Raw genomic sequence first — 27,015 nt, forward strand, 5'->3', positions numbered from 1 at the left:
AGACACTGAACAAACAAGGGTTTGTGTAATGTAACTCCAGGCAGAGTAAATGCCTTGGGTATCAAGCAAAATTAGGAATCTTGATTGGAAGGAGATAGGATGTGAAGGTGGCCATGTGGGGGTGATGAAAGGACATTTGAGCAGCTAATTGAGCATTTGATGAAAGAAGAATTCAGGCTCAGCTTAAAGCCCTATGTGGAACACAGTAAATAGCAATCACCCTATTTAGCTCTTAGAAGATACTAGAAAGGCTTTTGTGTGCATCATCTCATAAGGCAAACAATTCTCCAGTTAACTTTGTAAATGTCAGTGTTCCTTCTGTTTTAAAAACTGGCAGATGGACTTGTAAATACCAGAATTTTCTGAGAAGGAGACTGTGACCCCATGAAAGACTTGTGTTCAGAGACTTGTGACCCCATCAAATTTTCAGTCACTAGCAGTTAAGATGGATTATTGACAAGATGTACCAACTTAGGGTGGGGGGACCCTGGAAATGTGGAGGGTAAATTACACAAGTGAATCAATTCTTACATGTGAATGGTAGTAGGGATGATAATGAGGATGAGGATGCTTACAATGACAATTACCCTTTCATCCACAGCAGATAGAAATCAGTTAACACATTTTATAGGCAAGGAAACTAGCTCAGTTAAGAAATCTGGCTGAGGTTACACAACTAGAAAGTTTCAGAGTTGACATTAAAAAGAGAGGATGGTGCTTATTGCCCTCTACCATTTGCCCTGTGTTTTAAAAAAATGACTTTGTCATGTGATATAATTCACTACCCTGGAGTCCACCCATTTAAAGCGCCAAGTCAGTGTGTTTTAGTATATTCATGGGCACAATCTTCACCACAATCTAATATTAGAACATTTTCATTACCCCATTAAAAAACTCTTACCCTTTGACCATCACTCCCCATTTCTCCCCACCCTTGCCCCACCCAGCCCTAAGCAGCCATTAATTTATTTTAGCTATATAGATTTGTTGTTCTGTACATTTCATATAAATAGAACTATATGATATGGTCTTTTGTGACTGGCTTCTTTCACTTAGCATAATGTTTTCAAGGCTCATCCATGTTGTAGGATGTATCAGTACCTCAGCTGTTTATTCCTGCTGAATAATACTCCATTGTATGTATATACCACATTGTGTATATCTATTCTTAAGTTGATGAACATTTCCGTTTTTTCCCCTTTTGGCTATTATGAATAGTGCTGCTACAGACATTCATGTATAAGGTTTTTTTTATATGTATGTTTTCATTTTTCTTGGATAAATGCTTAGGAGAATTGCTGGATTATATTGTAACTCTACACAAAACATTTTGAAATGACAAATTGTTTTCCAAAGTCGCAGCACCATTTTACATTCCCACCAGCCTCTGCATTTCATCTCTGTTTTCTTTCTTTAAGCCAGAGGTTGACAAACTGTGGTCCATGAGCCATATGTGGTACACTGCCTGTTTTTGTAAATTAAGTTTTATTGCTGTGCCCATCTGCTTTTGTATTATGTGTGGCTGCTTTCAAGCAATAGTGGCAGAGTTGAGTAGTTACAATAGAAACATTTTGGCCAAAAAGCCTAAAATATTTCATCTAATTCGCTAATGCCTGCTGTAAACCTTTTCTGCCTTCCTGTTGGGTCATTGCCATTCTTTTCTTCCCAGGGAAGTGGCCAGGTCAGTGTCCATGCAAACAAGGCTATGCAGGAGAAAAATGCAATCACTGCCAGTTTGGCTATAAGGGTTACCCAGCCTGTGTCAGCTGTGCCTGCAGTCGGGCTGGCAGCGTGAACGAGGACCCATGCTCAGAGCCTTGTCTCTGTAAGGTACGCAGGGAGGTCACAGCCATCTGCGAGGTTCCTTTGAGGTTTCCTGAGAAAGGAGCACATCCCATTGGCTCAGGCAATCAGTTCTTTTTAAGCAGAACTCCCCACATGCCTCTTCCTGAGAAGCATGATGTCATGTCACAGAGAGTTGGTCACAGTATGTGTCTTTACACGTAGACGGGTGTCTGGTTTGCTTTTCTGGTGCCTTCTGGACAATGGACATATATTCCAGAAGTATTTCTGTGACTTTCTAGATGAAATCAAATACTACATGTCTTAGCCCTTGGCTATTAACTCCTCTACAACATTCTTTTCCAGCTTTATGTTTAGAGGAGAACCAGGTAAATACTGAATTTCTAAGAATATTAATTGAAGGTACATATGTTACTCGGGGTTTCTCTTTAAAAGGAGTTGGAAAATAATAAGAAGTGCATGAATTGGATACCAGGGAAGTGTTTTATTTGGCTATCTGATATTCATGACCATTTCCCTCGTGGTTGGTGGGACTTCACATCACATGTTGTATCTTATGTGCTTATTCCCATGTAAGCAGAGTCTTAGGCACATATTATATTTGGCTGAAAATTATCTTGAGCATTTATTAATAAGACAATTATACAGCCCTCTTCAGATCTTAAAATTCTTGAAAGATCAATAGAAACAGAAGATTTAAAACAGAACAGTACAAAAAACCATTTTGATATACAGCTGACCCTTGAACAATTCAGGGGTTAGGGGTACCAACCCCCAGTGCGGTCTAAAAGCTACATGTGACTTTTGACTTCTCAAAAACTTAACTCTAATAGCCTACTGTTGACTAGAAGCTTACTGGTAACAGTCAACACATATTTTAAGTCACATGTATTAATATACAGCATTCTTAACATAAAGTAAGCTAGAGAAAAGAGAGCATTTCTTTTCAAATTTTCACAAATCTCCAAAATTTTTTCCAGTATATTTATTGCAAAAATCTGCATATAAGGAGACCCACACAGTTCAAACCTGTGTGGTTCAAAGGTCAACTGTAATAACCAAGCTCCAAGTTTCCTAGCCTCACAGTTGACTACATATTCAAATGATAATTATTTCTAGGTATCTATTCTGGGAATATTGACTTCACTAGCTTGACATTTACTTTGAGCCACTATTTATTTACCTGTTTCTCTGGATCACTAAACACCTTTCTTGTTAATGCCATGTTAGTCATTTTATTCCCTCTACCCAAGACACATTGCTTTCAGAAGCTATTGTTTAATTCCAACTTGCAGGAAAATGTTGAGGGGAAGAATTGTGATCGCTGCAAGTCGGGATTCTATGACTTGAAGGAAAGAAACCCCCAGGGCTGCTCCGAATGCTTCTGCTTTGGCGTCTCTGATGTCTGCGACAGCCTTTCTTGGCCCATCGGTCAGGTGCGGGCACCTTCCCCAAGCCAGGGTGTAATAAGTACACCACCTCAAATGAGCTCTGTGGGACTATGTTACGAGGTGACGAGGCTCACTTTCTCTGTAACACCGCTCTTGTCCTCTCCTGTGACATTGGCATAGCCCAGAGGCAGCCCACTCCTAAAGAGTCACTGAAGTTTCTTCCTAGATCATGTGTTTGTTCCTGCAGACAATTTCCTATCCAAGCAATAGGCTATCATGGTCTTGCAGAACGTGTCATGCCTAGATTTCTTCTGTAGGGAAATGCATTGAGTTCTGGAGTCAGATCTCACCCCACCTGCTCCATGTAGGTCTCAGCCCAGGAAACACACCAGGACGTGGGTCATGCAGAATGTTCTGGCCTCAAGAAGCTGGAATTGGTGGCAACAATAGCAAGTGGCACAGGGATTACGAGGGTAGGCAAGGTATCCCCAGTTGTTTCTGAAAGACGGAGTTCTGATGTGTAATTGGTGACTAGGAGTGGACAGAGTGTGATGGCTGGAGGCCAGGGAGAAGCTGTAGGGGGCAAGGCTTACCCAGGGTAACCACCCCTCCTCCCCACACGCCCTCTCAGGACACCTGACTTCAGCAGGGGAGAAGTGGGTGAGGGGGCTAGTTACTGACTCCTCTTCCTGTCCCTTCCTCTGCCACCATCAAGCTGGTGAGGAGTGAGAGGGACCTGGGGGAGGTAGGGAGTTCCCATCTGAACCTGAAGATGAGCTCCTGTGGTCAGAGTGCTGGGGTGATCATTTGTCATCTCTGTGTAGGGGACAAATTGGGAGGATAGGATCTAGAGGTTACTTTTATACATTATTTTTTGTCTTTTGTGTAAAAAAGCAAGAGGCAGTAATGAAGAAATCAGAGTTAGCAAAAGACATTTTATTCAGTACATTTATAAAGGTCTTTGCTTTTTTAAAAAAATCTATAATATGTGTCTGTGGCCTTTACAATTTTGCTTATAATTGATTGGGATCTGGGGGCTGTGTACCTCATTCTCAGGTTTTCCCGGCTCTTTGACAAGCAGAAGGGTCACAGGCCATGGGGTCCTGTGGCCACAGTGTATTAACTCTACCCCAGCTAAACTTTCTCAATCTCTCTCCATTGTCACGATATTGGCGCTGGACTGGGTGAATCTATGGTAGCTTCTAGTTCATATTCAGAAATCCTTCTATCTTATTTTTAAGGTGAAAGATATGTCTGGGTGGCTGGTCATGGACTTGATCAATTCAAATAAGATCCCATCTCAGCAGGATGCACTGGATGGGCGCCATCAGATCACGGTCAACAACTCCGCAGTCATGCAGAGGCTGACTTCCACGTATTACTGGTCAGCCCCAGAGGCCTACCTGGGGAATAAGGTAAAGCCATTGCTGAATGTAATGACACCTGGACAAGACCTCAGAGTACATTAAGAAAAACTTTTATTGCATGTTAAGTAGTGTTATTGGTCAATTGAGTGTTTGATAGAGGATCAAAGAATGTTTACTTACACCTGACTCACATGGTCTTTTTTATCCTTGCTTGAGTTTATTAATATCATTAAAATGAGAACTTCTCTTCTTGGCCCATCCGCCCTGGGGGGTCTGCTGTATGAAGTCTTGCCTGCTTCTCCCCTGGCAGACTGTCTTACTTTCCTCTGGGTTCCTGGAGTACGTGGGCCTTTGTGAAGTGGCCGTCACATCCCTGATTGCTTAGTGGGCTGTATGATTGTCTCGGCCCCCGTAGCTTAGCGGAGGGCCGGGCACAGAGGAAGCACTCAGGGGCCTTGTGCCAGTTCCCTTAGCACGACGGACTGTTTCTCATGTAAAGTTCACACTGAAGAACAGATGGAAAACTTTCCATTTTAAGAACATACAAAAGGTGATTGAACAAAGTGAGGATATGGTGAATATGATTTTTTCCCTTCAAAGTCGGTTCCATCCCTCCCCACCAATAATGCCACTTCTCTCCATATGCTGATTGATCTGAAAATACATTTAGTGGAATCTAGCTCAACTATAACCCCTGCTCACCTTAGCCATGCATTTGGTTTATTTTAAAATAAGGGCGGGTTTCATAGTAACGAAGATCTTGTAGCTTAGCAAGGTTTGATTTAATTTGTTGGTAATATTTTAATTTTATAATGCATTTTGTATATGTTTAAGTAGTGTTTATTTTTGAGAATGGTTATATTTCCCATCAAATTATAACCCTAGAAGATGCATACTATTTACAATGTGATCTTATCACCAAAGGTTATTCTCTTAAGATCACCTCTCCACTTTTATGGCATAAAGATTGGGTCTTGAACATTGCATTATTGCAGTACATCTGTCAGAAACACATTCTCCTATAGACATTAAAGGATCTGCCCAGGAAGAAAGACCTTTGGTTCTTTTTGCTGGTCAAACATGCTCCTTACTCTTCTCCTACATGCAGGACAGTGACATCAAAATGTTGAGGTTGTAGCCGTGGATCAAACTCCCCTTCCACCAGAGTAATTAAGTAAAATAAATGTCTGTTGTGTGATTAACAGAAGTTTATACTGATTTACCTTGGAGTCTCTAAGGAGGAGTACATCTTCTTTCTGTGCATCTAAATAATATCCTGCATTTTGGTAATAGCAGTTGAACAAAATATACATATATCATGCTTTCTTTTCACTGGCTTTCATGTGCACTTCCTTACATATTGTGGCTACTCAGACGTCTTCCAGCCTAGTTGTTTCCAGAAGGATCCAAGCAACCACTTCCTCTTATGAGGGGATGTGCTCCTTTTCCCCTTGGTTTTCATGCTCACTTAAATGTTTCAGCTGACTGCATTTGGTGGATTCTTGAAGTACACGGTGTCTTACGATATTCCAGTGGAGGCATTGGGCACTGATCTCATCTCTCACGCTGATGTTATCATTAAGGTAATTGTTTTCACGGTATTTTACTAGAGAGCTGGAAGGCTTAGTGGGTGACAGTTTTATGGCCCATAGTGGGCTGTAGTAGCAGGGAGCTCATGCCATGTGGCCATTCTGCAGCACTTTGCCTGGCCTGGACACCCATGGGGACGGAGTGTGAGAATTCTGGTTTTGGGCCCATTTCGGGAGTTGCCTAGGGTGGCACAGGCTGCCCCTCCCTTGATCCTGCAGCTGACCATATTTTCACATTTACAAGGGAGCCAGCATCCCTCTGAGCCCCTCCTTCCCTCCTGCTATTGCCTCCTACATGAACGATCAGGCAGCAGTGCTCAGCAGTCTGGGGACATCTGATGGGTTGCCATTTTTATCCTCAACCACTGTTGCTATCCCTGAATCCTCACTCCCTGATCCCCCATCACAAAAAGACCCAGTTCAGCCTCACCCTGAAGGATTCCCAAGGGGGTAAGAAACCCCTTTGGGGTCTTGGCTGCAGTGTTTGCATTCCTCTTAATCATCTTTAATCACCTGTACCTCCCCCTCCAACCTGCAGCAGGTAGAAACCATGTAAGGTAAATCATCTTTGTTAATAGCAATTTTATGAAAAGCAAGAAGTAGATTTACATACTTTTCCTATTTTTGTTGTCCATTTAAAGATTAGGGGTGTCACAGTGGTTTCTTTAAGGAAAACTGGGCAAATACATGTTGTTTCTTTCCTAAGATCCCAGCAAAGGACATGGTCTTTACATTTTATTGTCTGAATCCCTCTGAGAGAAATACAAGAAAACCTCTTTTCTCTGATCATCTGAGACCAAGAGTATTAGGCACCATTACAAGTTTGCCTGAAGAACCTGAGCAGAAGAGAAAAAACACGGTGCTGAATACAAAATTTGCTTTTGTGTTTAGATCACAAAACTGAATTATGACTATTTCCTTTTGTCTTTAAATGTTAGGGAAATGGACTCATTATAAGCACCCGGGCTGAGGGCCTGTCATTGCAACCCTACGAAGAGTACTTTAACATGGTTAGGCTTGTGCCTGAGAACTTCCGAGATTTTAATAGCAAAAGGGAGGTAGATCGAGACCGGCTGATGACTGTCCTTGCCAACGTGACACATCTCTTGATCAGAGCCAACTACCATTCTGCAGAAAAGGCCCTTTACAGGTGTGTATCGGCAGGAGGAAAAACCTGTGCAAGTGGCATTTTGATCTTATCTTTATTTATTTATTTAAAATTTTTTATTAAGGTATGATTGATATACACTCTTATGAAGGTTTCACATGAAAAAACAATGTGGTTACTACATTTACCCATCTTATCAAGTCCCCACCCATACCCAAATGCAGTCACCGTCCATCAGTGTGTGAGATGCCACAGATCCACTGTGTGCCTTCTCTGTGCTACACTGTTCTCCCCGTGATCCCCCACACCACGTGTACTAAACATAATACTCTTCAGTCCCCTTCTCCCTTCCTCCCCACCCGTCCTCCCACACCCCTCCCATTTGGTAACCACTAGTCCCTACTTGGAGTCTCTGAGTCTGCTGCCATTTTGTTCCTTCAGTTTTGCTTCACTGTTACACTCCACAAATGAGGGAAATCATTTGGCATTTTTGTTTCTCCACCTGGCTTATTTCACTGAGCATAATGTCCTCCAGCTCCATGCATGTTGTTGCAAATGGTAGGATTTGTTTCTTATGGCTGAATAATATTCCATTGTGTATATGTACCACATCTTCTTCATCCATTCATCTACTGATGGACACTTAGATTGCTTTCATATCTTGGCTATTGTAAAAACTGCTGCAATAAACATATGGGTGCATATGTCTTTTTGAATCTGAGAAGTTGTATTCTTTGGGTAAATTCCAAGGAGTGGGATTCCTGGGTCAAATGGTATTTCTATTTCTAGTTTTTTGAGGAACCTCCATATTGCTTTCCACAATGGTTGAACTAGCTTACATTCCCACCAGCAGTGTTTGGGTGGGTTCCCCTTTCTCCACATCCTCACCAGCATTTGTTGTTCTTAGTCTTTTCTCTGTTGGCCATCCTTACTGGTGTGAGGTGATATCTCATTGTGGTTTTAATTTGCATTTCCCGATGATTAGTGATGTGGAGCATCTTTTCATGTGTTTGTTGGCCATCTGAATTTCTTCTTTGGAGAACTGCCTCTTTATATCCTCTGCCCATTTTTTAATTGGGTTATTTGCTTTTTGGGTGTTCAGGCATCTAAATTCTTTATATATTTTGGATGTTAAGCCCTTGTCAGATATGTCATTTACAAATATATTCTCCCATACTGTAGGATGCCTTTTTGTTGTTGATGGTGTCCTTTGCCGTGCAGAAACTTTTTAGTTTGACGTAGTCCCATGTGTTCATTTTTGCTTTGATTCCCTTGCTCGAGGAGATGCGTTCAGGAAGAAGTTGCTCATGCTCATATTCAGGAGACTTTTGCCTATGTTGTCTTCTAAGAGTTTTATGGTTTCATGACTTACATTCAGGTCTTTCATCCATTACAAGTTTACTTTTGTCTATGGGGTTAGGCAATAATCCAGTTTCATTCTCTTGCATGTAGCTGTTTTCAACTTTTGCCAGCAAAAGGGGCGTAATTCCCCCTGCTTTATTCTTCCTTCTCAGAATTGCTTTGGCTATTCGAGGTCTTTTGTGGTTCCATATGAATTTTAGGATGATTTTCTCTAGTTCATTGAATGCTGTTGGTATTTTGATAGGAATTGCAATGACTCTATAGATTGCTTTAGGCAGGATGGCCATTTTGACAATATTAATTCTTCCTATCCATGAGCATGGAATGTGTTTCCATTTATTGATATCTTCTTTAATTTCTCTCATGAGTGTCTTGTAGTTTTCAGAATATAGATCTTTCACTTCCTTGGTTAGGTTTATTCCTAGGTATTTTATTCTTTTTGATGCAATTGTGAATGGAATTGTTTTCCTGATTTCTCCCTCTGCTAGTTCATTGTTAGTGTATAGGAATGCCACAGATTTCTGTGTATTAATTTTATATCCTGCAACTTTGTTGAATTCAGATATTAGATCTAGTAGTTTTGGAGTGGATTCTTTAGGATTTCTTTTGTACAATATCATGTCACCTGCAAACAGGGACAGTTTAACTTCTTCCTTGCCAATTTGGATGCCTTTTATTTCTTTGTGATGTCTGATTGCCGTGGCTAGGACCTCCAGAACTATGTTGAATAGAAGTGGGGAGAGTGGGCATCCTTGTCTTGTTCCCGATTTTAAAGGAAAAGCTTTCAGCTTCTTGCTGTTAAGTATAATCTTGGCTGTGGGTTTGTCATATATGGCCTGTATTATGTTGAGGTACTTGCCCTCTATACCCATTTTGCTGACAGTTTTTATCACGAATGGATGTTGAATTTTGTCAAATGCTTTTTCAGTGTCTATGGAGATGATCATTTGGTTTTTTGTCCTTTTTATTGATGCGTTGGATGATGATGGATTTTTTAATATTGTACCATCCTTGCATCCCTGGAATAAATAAATGGATGATCTTTTTGATGTATTTTTTAATATGGTTTGCTAATATTTTGTTGAGTATTTTTGCATCTATGTTCATCAGGGATAGTAGTCTGTAATTTTCTTTTTTGTGGTGTCTTTGCCTGGTTTTGGTATTAGAGTGATGCTGGCTTCATAGAATGAGTTTGGAAGTATTCCTTCCTCTTCTGTTTTTTGGAAAACTTTAAGGAGAATGGGTATTAGGTCTTCACTAAATATTTGATAAAATTCAGTGGTGAAACCATCTGGTCCAGGTGTTTTGTTCTTAGGTATGTTTTTGATTACCAGTTCGATTTCTTTGCTGATAATTGGTCTCTTCAGATTTTCTGTTTCTTCCTTGGTCAGCCTTAGAAGGTTGTATTTTTCTAGAAAGTTGTCAATTTCTTCTAGGTTATCCAGTTTGTTAGCATATACTTTTTCATAGTATTCTCTAATAATTCTTTGTATTTCTGTGGTGTCTGTAGTGATTTTTCCTTTCTCATTTCTGATTCTGTTTATGTGTGTAGACTCTCTTTTTTTCTTGATAAGTCTGGCTGGGGGCTTATATATTTTGTTTATTTTCTCAAAGAACCAGCTCTTACTTTCATTGATTCTTTCTATTGTTTATTCTTCTCAATTTTATTTATTTCTGCTCTAATCTTTATTATGTGCCTCCTTCTACTGACTTTGGGCCTCATTTGTTGTTCTTTCTCTAGTTTCATTTATTGTGAGTTTAGACTGCTTATATGGGATTGTTCTTTCTTGAGGTAGGCCTGTATTGCAATATACTTTCCTCTTAGCACAGCCTTGGCTGCGTCCCACAGATTTTGTGGTGTTGAATTATTGTTGTCATTTGTCTCCATATATTGCTTGATCTCTGTTTTTATTTGGTCATTGATCCATTGGTTATTTAGGAGCATGTTGTGAAGCCTCTATGTGTTTGTGGGATTTTTCATTTTCTTTGCGTAATTTATTTCTAGTTTCATACCCTTGTTGTCTGAGAAACTAGTTGGTACAATTTAAATCTTTTTGAATTTACTGAGACTCTTTTTGTGGCCTAACATATGATCTATTCTTGAAAATGTTCCATGTGCTCTTGAGAAGAATGTATTCTGCTGCTTTTGGGTGTAGAGTTCTGTAGATTTCTGTTAGGTCCATCTGTTGATCTGTCCTTCAGAGTGAGTGGAGTGTTGAAGTCTCCTAGAATAAATGCATTGCATTCTATTTCACCTTTTATTTCTGTTAGTATTTGTTTCACATATGTGGGTGCTCCAGTGTTGGGAGCATAGATATTTATAATGGTTATATCTTCTTGTTGGATTGACCCCTTTATCATTATGTAATCTCCTTCTTTGTCTCTTGTTAACTTTCTTTGTTTTGAAGTCTATTTTGTCTGATACAAGTACTGCAACTCCTGCTTTTTTCTCTCTTTTACTTGCATGAAATATCTTTTTTCATCCCTTCACTTTTAGTCTGTGTATGTCTTTGGATTTAAAGTGAGTCTCTTATAGGCATCATATAGATGGGTCTTGTTTTTTTATCCATTCAGTGACTCTATGTCTTTTGATTGGTGCATTCAGTCCATTTACATTTAGGGTGATAATCGATAGGCACGTACTTATGCCATTGCAGGCTTTAGATTTGTGGTTACCAACGGTTCAAGGTTAACTTCCTTACTATCTAAGTGTCTAACTTAACTCACTTAATATGCTGTTACAAACACAATCTAAAGGTTCTTTTCTTTTTCTCCTCCTTTTACTTCCTCCTCCATTCTTTGTATATTAGGTATCATATTCTGTATTCATTGTCTATCCCTTGATTGACTTTGGGGATATTTAATTTAATTTTGCATTTGCTTAGTAATTAGCTGTTCTACTTTCTTTACTGTGGTTTTATTACCTCTGGTGATAGCTATTAAACCTTAGCAACACTTCCATCTATAGCAGTCCCTCCAAAATAGACTATAGAGATGGTTTGTGGGAGGTAAATTTTCTCAGCTTTTGCTTATCTGTAAATGTTTAATCCCTCCTTCAAATTTAAGTGATAATTTTGCTGGATAAAGTAATCTTGGTTCCAGGCCCTTCTGCTTCATTGCATCAAATACATCATGCCACTCCCTTCTGGCCTGTAAAGTTTATGTTGAGAACTCTGATGTTAGCCTGATGGGCTTTCCTTTGTATGTGATCTTACTTCTCTCTCTGGCTGCTTTTAACAGTCTGTCCTTATCCTTGATCTTTCCCATTTTAATTACTATGTGTCTTGGTGTTGTCTTCCTTGGGTCCCTTGTGTTGGGAGATCTGTGGATCTTCATGGCCTGAGAAACTATCTCCTTCCCCTGATTGGGGAAGTTTTCAGCAACTACCTCCTCAAAGACACTTTCTATCCCTTTCTCTCTCTCTTCTTCTTTTGGTATCCCTATAATGCAAATATTGTTCCACTTGGATTGGTCACAGAGTTCTCTCAATATTCTTCCATTTTTAGAGATCCTTTTTTCTCTCCGTGCCTCAGCTTCTTTGTATTCCTCTTCTCTAGTTTCTATTTCATTTATCATCTTCTCCACCATATCCAGCCTGCTTTTAATACCCTCCATTATGCTCTTCAACGATTGGATCTCCAACCAGAATTCATTCCTGAGTTCTTGGATGTCTTTCTGTATCTCCATTAGTGTTGATGATTTTTATTTTGAACTCCCTTTCAGGAAGAGTCACAAGGTCCATGTCATTTAAATCTTTCTCTGGAGTTATATTAATTTTACTTTGGACCAGGTTCCTTTGGCGTTTCATATTGTATATGGTGCCCTGTAGTGTCCAGAAGCTCTACTCTGGAGCTTCTCAGCCCCTGAAGCAATGTTGGGGGTCGCAGGGGAGCGGTACTGGTGCCTGGGGGGAGGAAAGAGCTGTTTCCTGCTTCCCAGCTGCTATGCATGTCTCCACTGCCTGAGCCAGTGGACCGGTCACACAGGTATAAGCTTTTATCCCAGAGCAGCTGGATGTGGATCCCTGCTTTCCACAAGCGGCTGAAATCTCAGTCTTTCTAGGAATTCTGCCTGTATTAGCTTTCCAACCCCGTAATCATGCGAGTATCATGAAAGCACCATGAAATGTAGGTTTGTGCTCCCAGAGCAGATCTCCAGACCTAGGTATTCAGCAGTCCCAGGCCTTCCAGTCCCTCCCCACTCCGTTTCTCTTCCTCCCACCAGTGAGCTGGGGTGGGGGAAGGGCTTGGATCTCGCCAGGCCACAGCTTTGGTACGTTACTCTGTTCCATGAGGTCTGCTCTTTTCTCCGGATGTATGCAGTCTATCACAGTCCTCTTTCCTGTTGCTCTCTCAAGCTTAGTTGCACCAAGTATATTTTTGAATTGTATGCAGTTCTAAGAGGAAGCCTCTATCGCTCTTCTCCCACTGCCATCTTTAATCTCCTTTATTATATATTTTAAGCTTGATAGATTTTACTTGATTATTTTCAGGACACATTTAATGGAAGTGGCTATCTTTAAACTATTTTTTATTGCTATAATTTTATTGAAGATCTAAGAATAGTTGTTCATCTATCTAGTAGGAGATAGACTTGGTGTCATGATCAGAAACTGTCAGGGTGGTTTTCTGAGAAATGCATGATGAGTTGGCAGCTGTCTTGGCTATGTTCATCTGGTTTTCAGGCTCTGATGTTTATGGTCTTAGATTTTACAGTCTATTGAAGTTAATGGTTCCATCCTTAGTCATTTTATTACTTTGAAAAGGTCAATTTCTGGCAATGCCAGGCTAAGCATGTGTGTTGGATGCAGCTAAAGCAAATACAGAATTATACACTGAAGGGCAATCTCTGTATTAGAGATAAGAAGATTGGATGGATTCATTTTTTTGAAGTGCTTCAACCCAGAATGCACATCAGACCTTTCCTGCAGTTGACTGGGCTATAGCTCGTCTTTGCACCAAATGTTGATGTGTTTTCGGGGAATAATGACAGTTCCTAGAAAGCATATTTTTGTGAAAATCTTTAGTTTCTTACAAAATTCATATCAACATTTTGTTTGATTAAATCGTGTTTTAAGAATCCATCTTCATCAAGGTGTTAGATGTTGTTTGTGAGGGTTTAAGTCATGTAATGATGCCTGTCTATTTGTAGGCTGGATTCTGTCTCTCTGGACACAGCTAGCCCTAACGTTATAGACCTGGCCCTGGCCACTGAGGTGGAGCACTGTGAATGTCCCCACGGCTATGCAGGGATCTCCTGTGAGGTAGGACTCCCTATGTGCCTGTTTTTGTTTTTTCCAAAGAGGGAAAAAGTGCTTTGAAGATGATGTAATTACCCACATCTGAATTATAGCTATAGAACCCAATGTTTGTTTCAGACTTTGAAAGATCTAAGAATATCGGAAGTTGAATTGTTTAAAGGAATCTGGTGCCTCTTCCAGGTGGACTGGGCACCAGGAAATGCACTGACTTAGGCCTGCTCTCCTGCCTTATTCAACAAGAGAGCTGTGATGCTCATAGTGCATTTTGCATTTCTAAGGAAGATTGAATTCAATTGTATTTGAACATTTACAAATCACCAACATGCAAACTGAAAAGTTTTAGACAACACAGCTCTGTTCTGAGGCTTTTTATCATCCCTGGCTCTTGCTTAGGTGTGAAGTAAATGAATATTCACTTGGCAATCATCAATAAAAGTAATGTGTTGCTAAAAACATTTTGAAATATATTTTGAAATTATTTGGACATAATATTCATAACAACTCTCTCCTACTGAGAATTTTCTATGTGTTTGGCACTATCTTAACCTCTTTCCATAGGAAAGAGCTAGAAAGTGGTCGTATCAGGACTTGAACTTCACCTGTGCTGTTTGCCACCACATGATCCTGCCTCTCCTGTGTTCATGAGTGACAGTGCTTATGAACATAAGTCATTGTGATTTCTTGGAAATCATTTTTACAAAGTGAACCTTTACCCTATAATTGCTTTTATGAATCTTTATCAATTACCAACTTTGTAGTTGATAAAGTTGACCTAATGCTATAGATATTTAATTAAATATTTCTAATTCTATTTTAAATATTTTTCAGGGTTTTTTTGAATTAATGGACTTTTTTAAGATCTCAAACATTTATTTTTTAGGCCCAGGAAATGTTTGTCGGTCCTAATTATATAGTGCTTGGTGGATGAGTGCCCCTAAGGCTAGTGTGTGGGATGTGGAAATAGAAGAGTTGACAGGTAAAGCAGGGGAATCACAGAAGTCGAAAGTGGAGCCAGCTAGACAGGAGGGGCAGCAGGGAGCAGAGGGCTGCAGAGGGAAACTGCTGTGTGAATGGCATGATGGCTCAGCAAGCATGAGGAACGCGCTACACATTTCCAAGTCTGCTCCATAGAAGGACTCATTCTTTCATCAAACTCACTCAGAAGGTAACTTAAAGAGGCAGACAGCTATTGGTCAGGAATGGCATTCTTAACAACATGGTAGCAGCCACCCTGACCCCCAGCAGCTGCCCACTCGGGGCTGCTGTCCCTGAGGGCCTTTGTGGAGGCACTAGGGGACTTGCACAAGGTCAGTGGGAATGAATGCATTTATAATGCATTATAATGCAAATACATTATTTGTATAAACAAAATACTCTCAAGAGTTTTTATAAGAATTAAAAAGCAATCCACACCACCTCTCATGCCACCGTGGAATTGTGCTGGCCTCCGAGTTCATGTGGCCGCAGCCCTGGGCAGCCCCGTGGATGTGAGCCTTGAATGTGCACACATCTGACTTGGAGTCATTCCAATGGCACAGCATGCACCGTATCAAAGTGCTCTGTGTTCCAGATCCCACGTCTATGAAATAGACAGAATTTTCTCAGGGTTATTGTGAGGATTAAATGAATTACTGTGTCTGAGTGGGTCGTCCCTGCTCCTCACTGTCAGAGGGGCGTCCTTGAATGCCCACGTGGCCTATCCACACTTAGCCCACAGGAAGTGCACTGTAACGTTAGCTCCATTCAACTGATGTAGTTGGACACCGACCTACTTGAACACTTTGATGGCAACATGTAACGCATTTTAAGCAAAAGAAAAATAAAGTTAAGAGAAAAAGTCCTTTTTATTGAAATACTGGTTAAATGGCTGAGTGTTATGTATTGCAGTGGAACACCGCTAGAGTATATGCTGACTCATCGTATAGCCATTAAGTTTTGTGTGCATATTTTTAGCTTTAAAAAGAAATGAAGCATGGGGGAGGAAATGTGTAGATGGGGGAGGATGAGGTGGGTGGGTGAAATAGGTGAAGGGGATAAAGAGGCATAAAATCTCAATCATAATATAGATTAGCCACAGGGATGAAAATCCAGCCCAGAGAATAGTAGTCAGTAATACTGTAACATCTTCCTATGTTGACAAATAGTAACTGCACTAGTTGGAGGGCACATCTAATATAGTAGATAACTGTCAAACTTTTTGTTGATTTCTTGAAACCAATGTAATATTGTATATCAACTATACTTCAATTTAAAAAAGAAACAGGCAGCTAGGTTATGGTGGTGGTTGCACATCTTGGTAAGTTTACTAAAAAAATCATTGAATTGTACCCTTGAAATGGGTGCATTTTATAGCATGTAAGTGATACCTCAGTAAAGATATTTGGCAAAAAAAAACAGAGAGGAAAGAAAGAAGCTTGAATTCTCATGGAAAATTGAGCAAGTTGGGTTTCCAATGTATGGGAAACAAGATGATCTGTGTAATGTGCAAAGTGGCCTTCACCAGCTTGGGCCACTGTCGTTCTTTTACAGTCCTGCCTCCCTGGCTACTACCGTGTGGATGGAATACTCTTTGGAGGAATTTGTCAACCCTGTGAATGCCACGGCCATGCAGCTGAGTGTGATATTCATGGCGTTTGCTTTGTGAGTCTACTGCTTAAACCTTGAATGCCCCCTCCTACCCATCCCAAAGCCATCTGCTACACAGAAATGATTTTTAAGAAATGCTTTCTCCACAGCAGAATATCCCTGCCCTTACAGACCCCAAAGGAAATTTGTAGATTTAAGTGCATGTCATTAAAAAAGAAGTTTCCTGCTTTTTACCCTTTCTTTAATAAAAAAGTTGTTTTGGTGATAATGGAAAAGAAATATGTAATTTCATTGCAGATTTTTTATCCAAACAATGAAAACTAATTATTTACTTTGCAAGATTATAAAAGAATGGAAAGGCAGAAATGTTCACTGATTAGGGTGTGTCTTTTAAATGAAAGTCCTACTATTTTTTAACATTACATTACATAGTATATAATAAGAGAAATAATAAAACTTCTAATAATCATTCCTCTTGGCACAGTATGTAATACGTTATAGTTGTTAGCTAGAATAAACTCTTCAAACAAGTACCTCTTTCATGCAATATGAATTGAAACAGGACTTAACAAATATGTAGTTTATCTTGAGAATGAACTTTGGGGCAGATACAGGGCAAGACTTGTTTTTTAACTTCAATGAGGAATTCTTTTAGGATCTTATGCCTGGAATCCAGGCCACACTCCAGAGTTCTAATGGATTCACTGCACAGATTTGGAGAAAATACATGTGTTAATCAGCTGAAGCCTATTCACTGTACAAGGAAATGGTCATACTCCTCCCAAAAGATGTTGATTGAGTTATAGGGCTACGGAAAATTATCAGACCAACAGAGAAGATCTTGGCATGATGCCATGGGTTGCTTATTCTCCCTAGTGCCTTATTTTTCTTGATTCTTGTAAGTAAAGTCTTCATTTGGTTTCCGGTTCATTTGTTCTATAAAGGAAGTGTCTGCAGAAACCGTGAAATGACGGTTTGCACTCCATCTCTCAGGCACACAGCTTCTCACGGCTTGATGAGGTTGTTGATTTTTAAAAATGTCTCTCCCTTTGCCGTTTGGGTTCTCAAAACCAGCCTTTCAGAGGCCTCTGCCAGCACTTGGGAGGTGGTCGGCAGGTCGTGGTTGTGATACCTCTGGCTTTAGGTACAGGTACACAGAACGAGTATTTGCCTTAAAGCTGGCCTTAAAGGTCTAATTACAATAGATAACAATTTTTATAATTTAAATTTTTTTTGGAAATATTAGATTTACAGAATATTCACAAAAATCATATAGAGAGTTACTGTGTAACCTTCCCTGTGCTTCCCATGATGTTATCATAGTACAGTTAATAATCATGATATAGGTATCAAAGAAATTAACACTGGTGCAATCCAATCAACAGCACTAGAGACATCATTCAGATTTCATTTGCTTTTCATTCATGTCCCTTTTTATTTTCCAACATCAAACCCAGGATCCCACACTGCATTTCGTGGCCTTGCCTCTTTCAGTCTGACAGTTGCTCAGCCTTTCCTTGTCTTTCATGACTGTGGCTCTTTTGAAGAGGGCTGGACATTCTCCAGAAGTCTGTTCTCTTACGACCAGGATTAGGTTATGCATTTTCAGCAAGAAGACTTGGAGGTGATGTGCCCTCTCAGTGCGTGCTGCCAGGGGTGTGCAATGCCACTGTCTTCTTCCTAAGAAAGTGAGCCTGACTCACCCAGATAAGGTGGACTCTGCCAGCTTTTTCTGTTATAAAGTTATTATTTTTCCTTTCTAAGTAATGTTTGACAGGCAAAAATAATAGAAAGCCAGATTGAAATTTAAGGAAATAGAGAAACTCGGTAGCATCATTTATCTCCTTAGTCTAACTTTGCTTTTCTTCTATTTTAAAGAAACCTTCTAACTCTTCCTTCTGTTTATAGCTTTTGGCCTTGTACATAGCTATCTAGCTTATAGGAGCTAACTCCTTACATACAGTTTATTAAAGAGAGGGTTCCAGTTGTATTTAGTGCATCTGTTCTTTTTCAGGACTATTTTTTAAGAGTAGTTTTAGTTACAGCAAAATTGAGGGGAAGATTCAGAGAGTTCCCATACATCCCCTGCCCTGGCCTCCTACATCTAAGGCCTCTCACATGATCCACATCCCCAACAGGGTGGTGCATTTGTTACAGCTGGTGAACCCACATGGATACATCATTACCACTCAAAGGCCATGGTTTACCTTGGTCCTATTCTCCTCTGAGCTTTCTGCTTGTATCCCAGGGAGAAACCAGCACCTTTCTCTTGCAAGAAAGGAGCCTAATGTGCAGTTGTGGAGGTCTCTGGCCTTCACGTTTTTCTTTTTCCAATCAAGAGAAGTTTTTCCATTCTAGGGAGATGAGCTTTTTCATGCCTTCATGAACCAGATCCACCAACTAACATGATCACTTAACAGGATGGCAGCACACGCCTGAGGAGACACTGAAACACACCCTCACCAGGTTTTTCAGTAAACTACCTAATAGTTTTTCCAGTGAGAAAAAAACTCTATCTGGCCCTTTGAGCAAAGAAAGTATATCATAGACATTTGCAAGCAAGCATAATCAAATATATTTTAATGAAGCTAGTTAATTCATGTAATACATGTGGCTATTTACAAAGGCCAGTTGCATTTTTGTTTGGCTTTATTACCAAAATCAAGGTCATATGGGGGATGGGGAGAAAAAAACACTGAGTCTAAGATGTGCTACCAAAATGTTGTCTGAGGATCAGCAACGTGTCACCTGAATCTTTTTCAGACACAGAGAATGTCTCTTGCTGACACATTCTCCCATCTTTTGCTTATCTGAAAAAGACTTTCTTTTGCCTTTTATTTTGAAAGATGTTTTCACATATTTTCCTTTCAGTACTTGAAAGTTGTTCTGTTTGCTTATGGCTTTCATCATCTCAGATGAAAAGTCAGTAGTAATTATTATCAACATGATTCTTGTGTGTTATGTCTTTTTTCTGCTTGCTTTTTAGATTTTTCTCCTGGTTGTCATCATATTTGTTTTGTTTTTTTTTTGTTTTTGGCTTCTTATATCTCCTAGGTATTATCCCCCATTTAAAAAACACCTTATTTGGAAATAATTTTGTTAATACAAAAGTCATAGGAATAAGAATAGTGTATTCAGATTTACTTACTGTTAACATTTTCTCTGTTTGCTTTATTATTCTCATTACCTAATCATAGCATTTTTTTCTAAACTGTTTGAGAATAAATTGCATATGCTATGTCCATTTATCACCAAATACTTCTGTGTATATCCTAAGAATAAGGAGTTTCTCCTTTATAAATTGTTATCAACATCAATACATTTAACACTGATACTCTAATTTTCTAATTTACCATCTATTTTTCAACTTCATAATTGACTTCATTATGTCCTCTATAACACTTTCCCCCCATTATAGGCCCCCATCTGGGATTGAGAATTGCATTTTATTATCATGTCTCTTTAGTTTCCTTAAAATGAATCATAGAATATATAAAACGCCCCTTATTTGGGGTTCTTCTCTTTTTTTTTTCCCGTAACTAGATTCAGGCTATACCTTTCAGGCCAGGCTACCTCATTAGCAGTGCCGTGTCTTTCTCAGAGCACTGCATGTGAAAGTCCACAATGTCCAGCACCCCTCATCTGTGTTAATTCCAGTTACACAGGCCAGGTGTTGGTCAAGTTCTCCACTATATATTTACTACTCTTTTCTTTTGCCATTACTAAGCAGTCCGAGGGAGACACTAAGAGCCTGCAAGTATCCTATTCCTTATTGAAATTCCCACTTGACTTAGCAGTCATTGATGGGTTTTGCCCAACCAGTACTTACTGTGATGTTTGCAAAAGGATAGGTCTCTAGTCCCAGCACTTCCTCCATGCCTAATTGGTTGGCATGCAGCCCTGTACTATAATCTTACTCTATGAAGCTCCATTCCCTGGCCCAAATTCCAGTGGTTTCAGCTTCCCCAGATTCTGACCTCTGTCTCCATAACTCTCCCCTACCCCAGCTTGGCATGTGTCGCCAGCAGAAAGACATGCAGTTCCAAGGACTCATCCCATTGTCTCCCTTCTCTCAGGGATCACACACCTGCACACTCTGTTGTCCAGGGTCTGAGAAGAGTTGTCTGATATGTTTTGTTCTAGTTTCCCAGCTGTTTCCTACAGGAAGAGTACCAAATCTGGTACCACTTAGCCCACCATGGTCGGGAGTGAAAGTTCTTACACATCCCTTTTATACAACTTACATTTTCAATAGTCAATATGGCAACCTCTCCTCCCTCACATAACAGTTTGGTGACTTGTTTTAGCATTGTCTTTTTTTTTTTCTGCTTGGACTTCAAGTTATTTATAAATGAATCTGAGAATCCTTTAGGGAACTCTGAGCTGAGTTTTCTTCTCATGCATGTGTCCTAGGCATGTGAGCACAACACCACGGGGAACCACTGTGAGCAGTGTGTGCCTGGCTTCTATGGGCTGCCTTCTAGAGGGACTCCTGGGGACTGCCAGCCGTGTGCCTGTCCCCTCTCCACAGCCACCAATAAGTAAGCCCGTCACCTCCACCAGCAGACCCAGCCCAGTGTAGCCAGGATTGCCATTCATATACGTACTGATATCATCAGAGCAAACTGTGTGTGTAATGAGAGTGAAAGTTTTGCCTGGTGGTAATTATTAGAATTAAAGACAGAGAGGCTGACTCTCTTTAAAAAAAGAAAAAAGCATTTGGATTATTCTCTAGGCAAAGACTCTAGGTCTCATGTTGGCCATCAGTTCTTTCACAAGTACATACTGTGTGCCTGTCGCCAGGCTAGGAGGAGGAGAGGAGAGAAATGAATAAACTGTGGTTCCTGAAGGAAAAGAGACTTTGATCTAATGACCAAAATATGTAAATATGAGGCTCTTTGAGAATTAGCTGAGGTCATTTGTTGATTCAACAAATATTTATGGAGCGCCTACCATACACTGGGTGTCATGGTAGGTGCTCGGAGAAGCGGGGCTGAGTGCCATGGAGTCTGTCCCCTGTACGGTGAGAATCTGCCGGACTGACTCTCAGAGGAGTCTCTTGATCTGGGACTTGAAGAGTGAGAAGGGCTTTGAAGGCAGCAGAGAAGGGCTTCCAGGCCGAGGAAACTGAGTGTGTCAAGGCCTGGCAGCATAAAGGAGCAGGTCCTGCTGGAGGAATTGCAGCTAGTCGGGGGGCACAACGCACGAGGGGAGGAGCAGGGAGCCATCTGGGCCAGCCTTGTACAGCACGCTGGGGCCTGTATGTCCCTCAAGCCAGCGGTCTGAAAGCCTCTTTTTTTCCCACTAGGTTACCTTTAGAGCTCTCCCTCCACCCATGCCCAAAGAATTCCCCCTTGGGGATTTTTACATAAAACTTCAGAGAATAAAACATACAATGAGGGCTACTCTGATAAAATGTTAGGGGACTTCAGCTTTCCCCCTCCTCCCTTCACTGGGCTCCCCAAGACCCAGGCATGGAGTTTGAAGGGACCTCAGTCAGCCGTGGGGCCTCTGGTGACCCTTGGTTACTGCAGCGTGCCAGCTGGAGCTCACTCTTGGCCAGTGCAAGCAGGGCTCCGCGGTAGGCAGACCAGTGCCAGCAAGCCTGGAGGGCAGGAATGTAGAGTGGCAGGAGCATCGTAGCCCAGGCAGAGAGGAGGAGTGCCCTCTAGACTGAAGGACAAGCAGGAGCCAGGAGCATGGCTGCCCAGTACCCACAAGCGAGGCTTATGGGGACCCATTGAAAGTTTGTATGTGCAGGAATGGTAGAAATTAAGCATTTTACATTTTTAGAAGTTTTGCACCGTTTATTGGAAAATTTCTTTCGTTCCTAATGTTTTCACAGCTTCAGCCCCACCTGCCACCTAGACAATGGAGACGAAGTGGTCTGTGACCAATGTGCCCTGGGATACTCGGGGACTTGGTGCGAGAGGTACTCTGCATTGCTTAACTGGTTTCCCAAAGTTGCATTAAAGTTTTAAAAATTAAACATAAATCATATGTGTTTATTTTTAAATGTGTAGTTAGGTGTGGTTTTGGAATTTTGGTGTGTAATGATTATTTCACATAAGTATAGAGAAAAACCAGTGTATTGATTAAAAAAACATGAAAACTCCCCAGGAATATTTCAAGAACAGCATTGATCTCAAGCTAATCTGAGTTCTTATCAATAACAACGGGAAATAGCAAGGAGTCAGTATTTACTGTTCACACATTTTAAATCCCATTACCTGGATAATTCCGTGGTGAAGAGTGGTTTGATTTATTAGTTGTTCTGGAGTCTGAAAGCTAATGTCATCTTTTCCTATTAAGTCTGGGTGCTGAGCTCTGGCTTATGTCCACGGGAGAGCTGCATGGCATCCCTGAGTCAGAGGGTGCTGGTGTAACTGGCCTGGGGCTAGGGGCGCAGCCCCTTGGATTTATGGCTCCTTTTGGACGCACGCTCTGTGTTCACAGTGAGCGGAGGAAGTCTGCAAATGCCAGAACCTGGGGTTGCCATTGCTTTCACACAAATCTTACGTAGAAAGAGTCGGCCTGATTTATTACCTGTTCAGTCTCCGGATGGTGGGATAATGTCTAGAGTAATTGCATTTATTTGCATCCCTCCTTCAATCTTCTATGCAGATGCGCAGACAGTTACTATGGAAACCCAACAGTGCCTGGAGAATCCTGCACGCCATGTAACTGCAGCGGCAATGTGGACCCCTCCGAGGTCGGGCACTGTGACTCAGTCACCGGGGAATGCCTGAAGTGCATCGGGAACACGGATGGCGCCCACTGTGAGAGGTGTGCCGACGGGTTCTATGGGGATGCAGTGACTGCAAAAAACTGCCGAGGTGAGTGTGCAGGCGTGAAGTCAAGTCCATTACTAATGGCCATGTGCAGTCTCCGTCCATCTACTAACTTTCATATTGTGTCTAAATGGCTCACCCATGAGGTAATTTCATATTGAGTGGTACTTCTGCTAGTGCCAGGCAAAGACTCCAGACCTAAATTTCTGTTTGCCCGGTGTCAGCTTGGGTAGTTGCTCTAAATGAAGGTCAGATGGCCTAGAAGCCTCCTGCCTTCAAAGGAGAAGGTCGTGCTTCACAAAGTGCTAGCCCTGCTCCCAGCTACTGAGATAAGGAAGGGCGGGGATCAGAGCCTGCCACCTTTGTGAGGCAGAGGGGATTTCAAGATATGGAGTGGAAAATGGGGAGACTCTAACCCTGGAAACCAGCACGTTTTTGCCGCCCATGTCTGAACTACAGACTCTTGTTCTGCAGAGCCCTGCTTCCATGTCTGAAATTATGGATAGTGCAGAGCTCACTCGCAACTTCCACATGCCTGAGATGACGAACTTATGGCCTTAGAGCAGGTTCAGCCCTCAGACTTTTTTTGCACAGTTCTTGAAGGAGTGAAAGAGAAAAAATGGCAATGAGAAATTGTTCTGATTTCCTATTTATAGGAATCGTTTTGATATTCCTATTTATGCTGAAATCCTGCTTTGCTGTTATAACATGGAGACACAAGAGGGTGCTAGTGATACAGAAAAGATAGTTTCAGGTGCACAAAGGATTAACAAGTTTTATAACTGGCTGATCTACTTGCTCTTCAGCGTGGTGCCTTGATGGGTTATCATAGGAGGATAATTATGATAGCTGTTATTTGCATAAAGCTTTCAAGCTTACAGAATGCTTTCACAATTCTCATGTCATTTATTTTCCTCTTTACTGCAAATTCTGATGATTCATTCCTTCATTTATTTGTCATTATTATTAAGTGTCTGATATTTCCCAGGAACTATATATACTAAGGTCTGTGATAGGAGTTGGTAAATTATGGCTCAGATCTGTTGGGGAGGTATGTGTGATGGTGTAGAAGAAAAGCACATGTGTGGATTTCAGGTTTTGGAGTCTGAAGAGATATGGTTAGAGCCCAGAGTTGGTAACTGACCAGCTTTGTGACACTGGGAAAATTTATTAACCTTCTGAGCCACTATTTCCTCATGCATAAAATGGACATAGTTATATGTATATATTGAGGCCTTTTTGAGAAGTCAATGGGATAACAAATTTAAAGTTCCAGACATTAAATAAATGGTAGCTATTATAATTGCCAGCATTAAGAACAGTACTTTTTATTGTTTTCCTGTATCAATGCTGCACAGTAGAAATGTAAACAACACTTATAATTTTAAATTCTTTAGTAATCACATTAAGGAGAACAAAAAGAAGCAGATGAAATATATTTTAATAATGTATCTTATTTTCCCTGACTATAAAAATAGAATCATTTTGTCACATATTCAAAATGTTAAAGTATTGATGAGACATTTGCTTTCTTTTTTTAAGCAATAGAACTACAAAATTCAGTGTATTTTTTATAGCCTATTTCAACTAGGCTGCTGAATTTTCATCATAACTACCTGATCTATACTTAGATTACATAAAATTCATAGCTGCAAACTTGATTCACATACCCAAATTGTTCAAATGTATTTAAAATTTTCCGTAGTGACCAAAAAATAATTTTCCTTTAATATTTGTATCCACATTGACAAAACTGCTTTGTTATTTTGCATGGGGATAGAAGAGAAAACTTAAAATAGGACTTGGTGTGAATGGAAGGTGCAAGGAAGAGGGTCAGAACAGGCAGGATTTGGGTCTGTTCCAAATTGCTGGGCCATGTCTATAATTTAAGTTAAATTAGAGATTCCATTCCTTTCTGCTGCATCAATCACATCTCCAGGGCCCAGGAGACAAGTGTAGCCAGAGGCCCACGTGGGGGACAGGCCAGCCTCTAGGATATGGAATGATGTCCCTGGGGTGTGCACTAAGCTCCTTGGGGACAGGAGAGGGACAGCGAGCACCTCCATCTGTCCCGGGCATTCCACTATGGCCTCTGGGGGAGGTGCCACTTGATCTGAGGTTTGAAGGATGGGATGGGATACCCAGGTAGGCCCCTAAGCAGGGGCGAGATGTGATCCAGGCAAGTTGGCAGGCTCTGTCTGAGGTGCAGAGGTTGGGGAGAGCAGCTAGAGAGCAGAAGGCAGTGCTGTGGCAGAGGCAGGCACACGCAGAGGCAACAGGCCATGGGACTCAGACTCCCCCGCAAGGCAGCATTCGAGTGGTCACCCTGGGACCACTGTGGAGGAGATATAGACATGGTGAGTGGAGGGACAGAACCAGAAACAAATCTTGCTAGTGAGAGCTAATGTGTTATGTTGAGGGAAATAAATGAGAGAAAGAAAAATACCATATAATTTCACTTATATGTGAATCTAAAAAACAAAACAAACAAAACAGAAATAGACTCATAAACAGAGAGAATGGACTGGTAGTTGCCAGAGGGCCAGGGAAGTGCAGGAGGTGTGTACAATAGGTGAGGGGCATAAAGAGGGACAAACTTTTAGTTATAAAATAAATTAATCATGGGGATAAAAGTATAGCATAGGGAATAGAGTCAATAATATTGTAATTTCTGTGATGACAGATGATAACTAGACTTACTGTGGGGACATTTAGTAGTGTTTATAGTTGTTGAATCACTGTGCTGTACATTGAAAAACAATACACTATTGTATATCAATATATTTCAAAGAAAATAAGGAGGGCTTCCAGTAGAGCCTTTGTCATGAGGATAGTAGGGAAGTCATCATCTGGAAGATCTCGGTGATGAGTGGAGGGTGGGGTTGGGACAAGTAGGTCTGGGTGTCCTCTCCCAGTGTGGGCCCAGGCAGCTGGCCTGGCTAGAGACAACACTGTCCCTGCTCTCTAGTTTCTGAGCATTTACAATTTTTATTCTTTTCTCCTCTCCTCTTTCTCTTTCTCCAGCTTTGATGAGACAGATTCCTACTATTTCTGGATATTTCACTGAAGTCCTTCCAGGTCTATAATAGGGGTCTTTTTTATGGACTTCCCAGAGGTCCCCAGTATGCAGGTATAATACCGTATTTTATTAGGTTAACCCAATCAAAAATCCCAGGATCCGATATTACTGACCTAGGAAGTCCTCCAGGGCTGTGGGAAAGCATTTGGATATTCAGGAGTGCAGGAATCAGGGAAGAAATGTAGACAGGATAATAGTCAGCTTTTGCTGGTGAATTGCTGTGTGTGGATACAATTGTCCAGGGCAGAGGGCGGCACTGAGGGAGCACAGGGGTGTGAGAACCCTGAAGCTCTAGGATAAAAAGGAACCATATATAAAAGAATTTAAGTGGGCATCATTTTATATTGTGGGGTTCTTATGAGAATCAAAATATTTCTAATGCACATGGCAGTCAGTAATTGGCAATTATTTTAGGTTAGTATTACTTATAATATGAACAGTTTCTTCTTAACAATCACTATTATAATTGTTACTATAGAAGGATAATTACTAATAGCTGTATGACCTGTGGCAAGTTACCTAATCTTTCTAAGTTTTATATTTCACTTCAAAACATAGAGAAAATCATAGTGCTTCCCTCCTGTGTTTGCTAGGGAGGATAAGTGAAATGCTGTAAGTGACAGGCATAAGTTCACAGACAGTACGATGAAGATGACTTAATACTGTCAACATTTTGTGA

General features: G+C 40.8%; 1 protein-coding gene across 3 annotated transcripts in view; it reads left to right on the forward strand.

The window, feature by feature from the left end:
• The window catches only part of LAMA1 (laminin subunit alpha 1), a 147,324-nt gene that overhangs the window by 52,003 nt on the left and 68,306 nt on the right, over positions 1–27,015 (forward strand). For all 3 annotated transcript variants that reach the window (XM_037008353.2, XM_037008354.2, XM_037008355.2), the window contains exons 10-19: positions 1,670–1,830; positions 3,099–3,239; positions 4,436–4,609; positions 6,043–6,144; positions 7,089–7,300; positions 13,772–13,883; positions 16,410–16,520; positions 20,880–21,007; positions 22,312–22,398; positions 23,091–23,302. In XM_037008353.2, coding sequence (XP_036864248.2) covers positions 1,670–1,830; positions 3,099–3,239; positions 4,436–4,609; positions 6,043–6,144; positions 7,089–7,300; positions 13,772–13,883; positions 16,410–16,520; positions 20,880–21,007; positions 22,312–22,398; positions 23,091–23,302 — 1,440 coding nt within the window. The remainder of the gene's footprint in view (positions 1–1,669; positions 1,831–3,098; positions 3,240–4,435; positions 4,610–6,042; positions 6,145–7,088; positions 7,301–13,771; positions 13,884–16,409; positions 16,521–20,879; positions 21,008–22,311; positions 22,399–23,090; positions 23,303–27,015) is intronic.

The sequence above is a fragment of the Manis javanica genome, chromosome 9 (assembly GCF_040802235.1).
Source record: "Manis javanica isolate MJ-LG chromosome 9, MJ_LKY, whole genome shotgun sequence".
Lineage (NCBI taxonomy): Eukaryota > Metazoa > Chordata > Mammalia > Pholidota > Manidae > Manis > Manis javanica.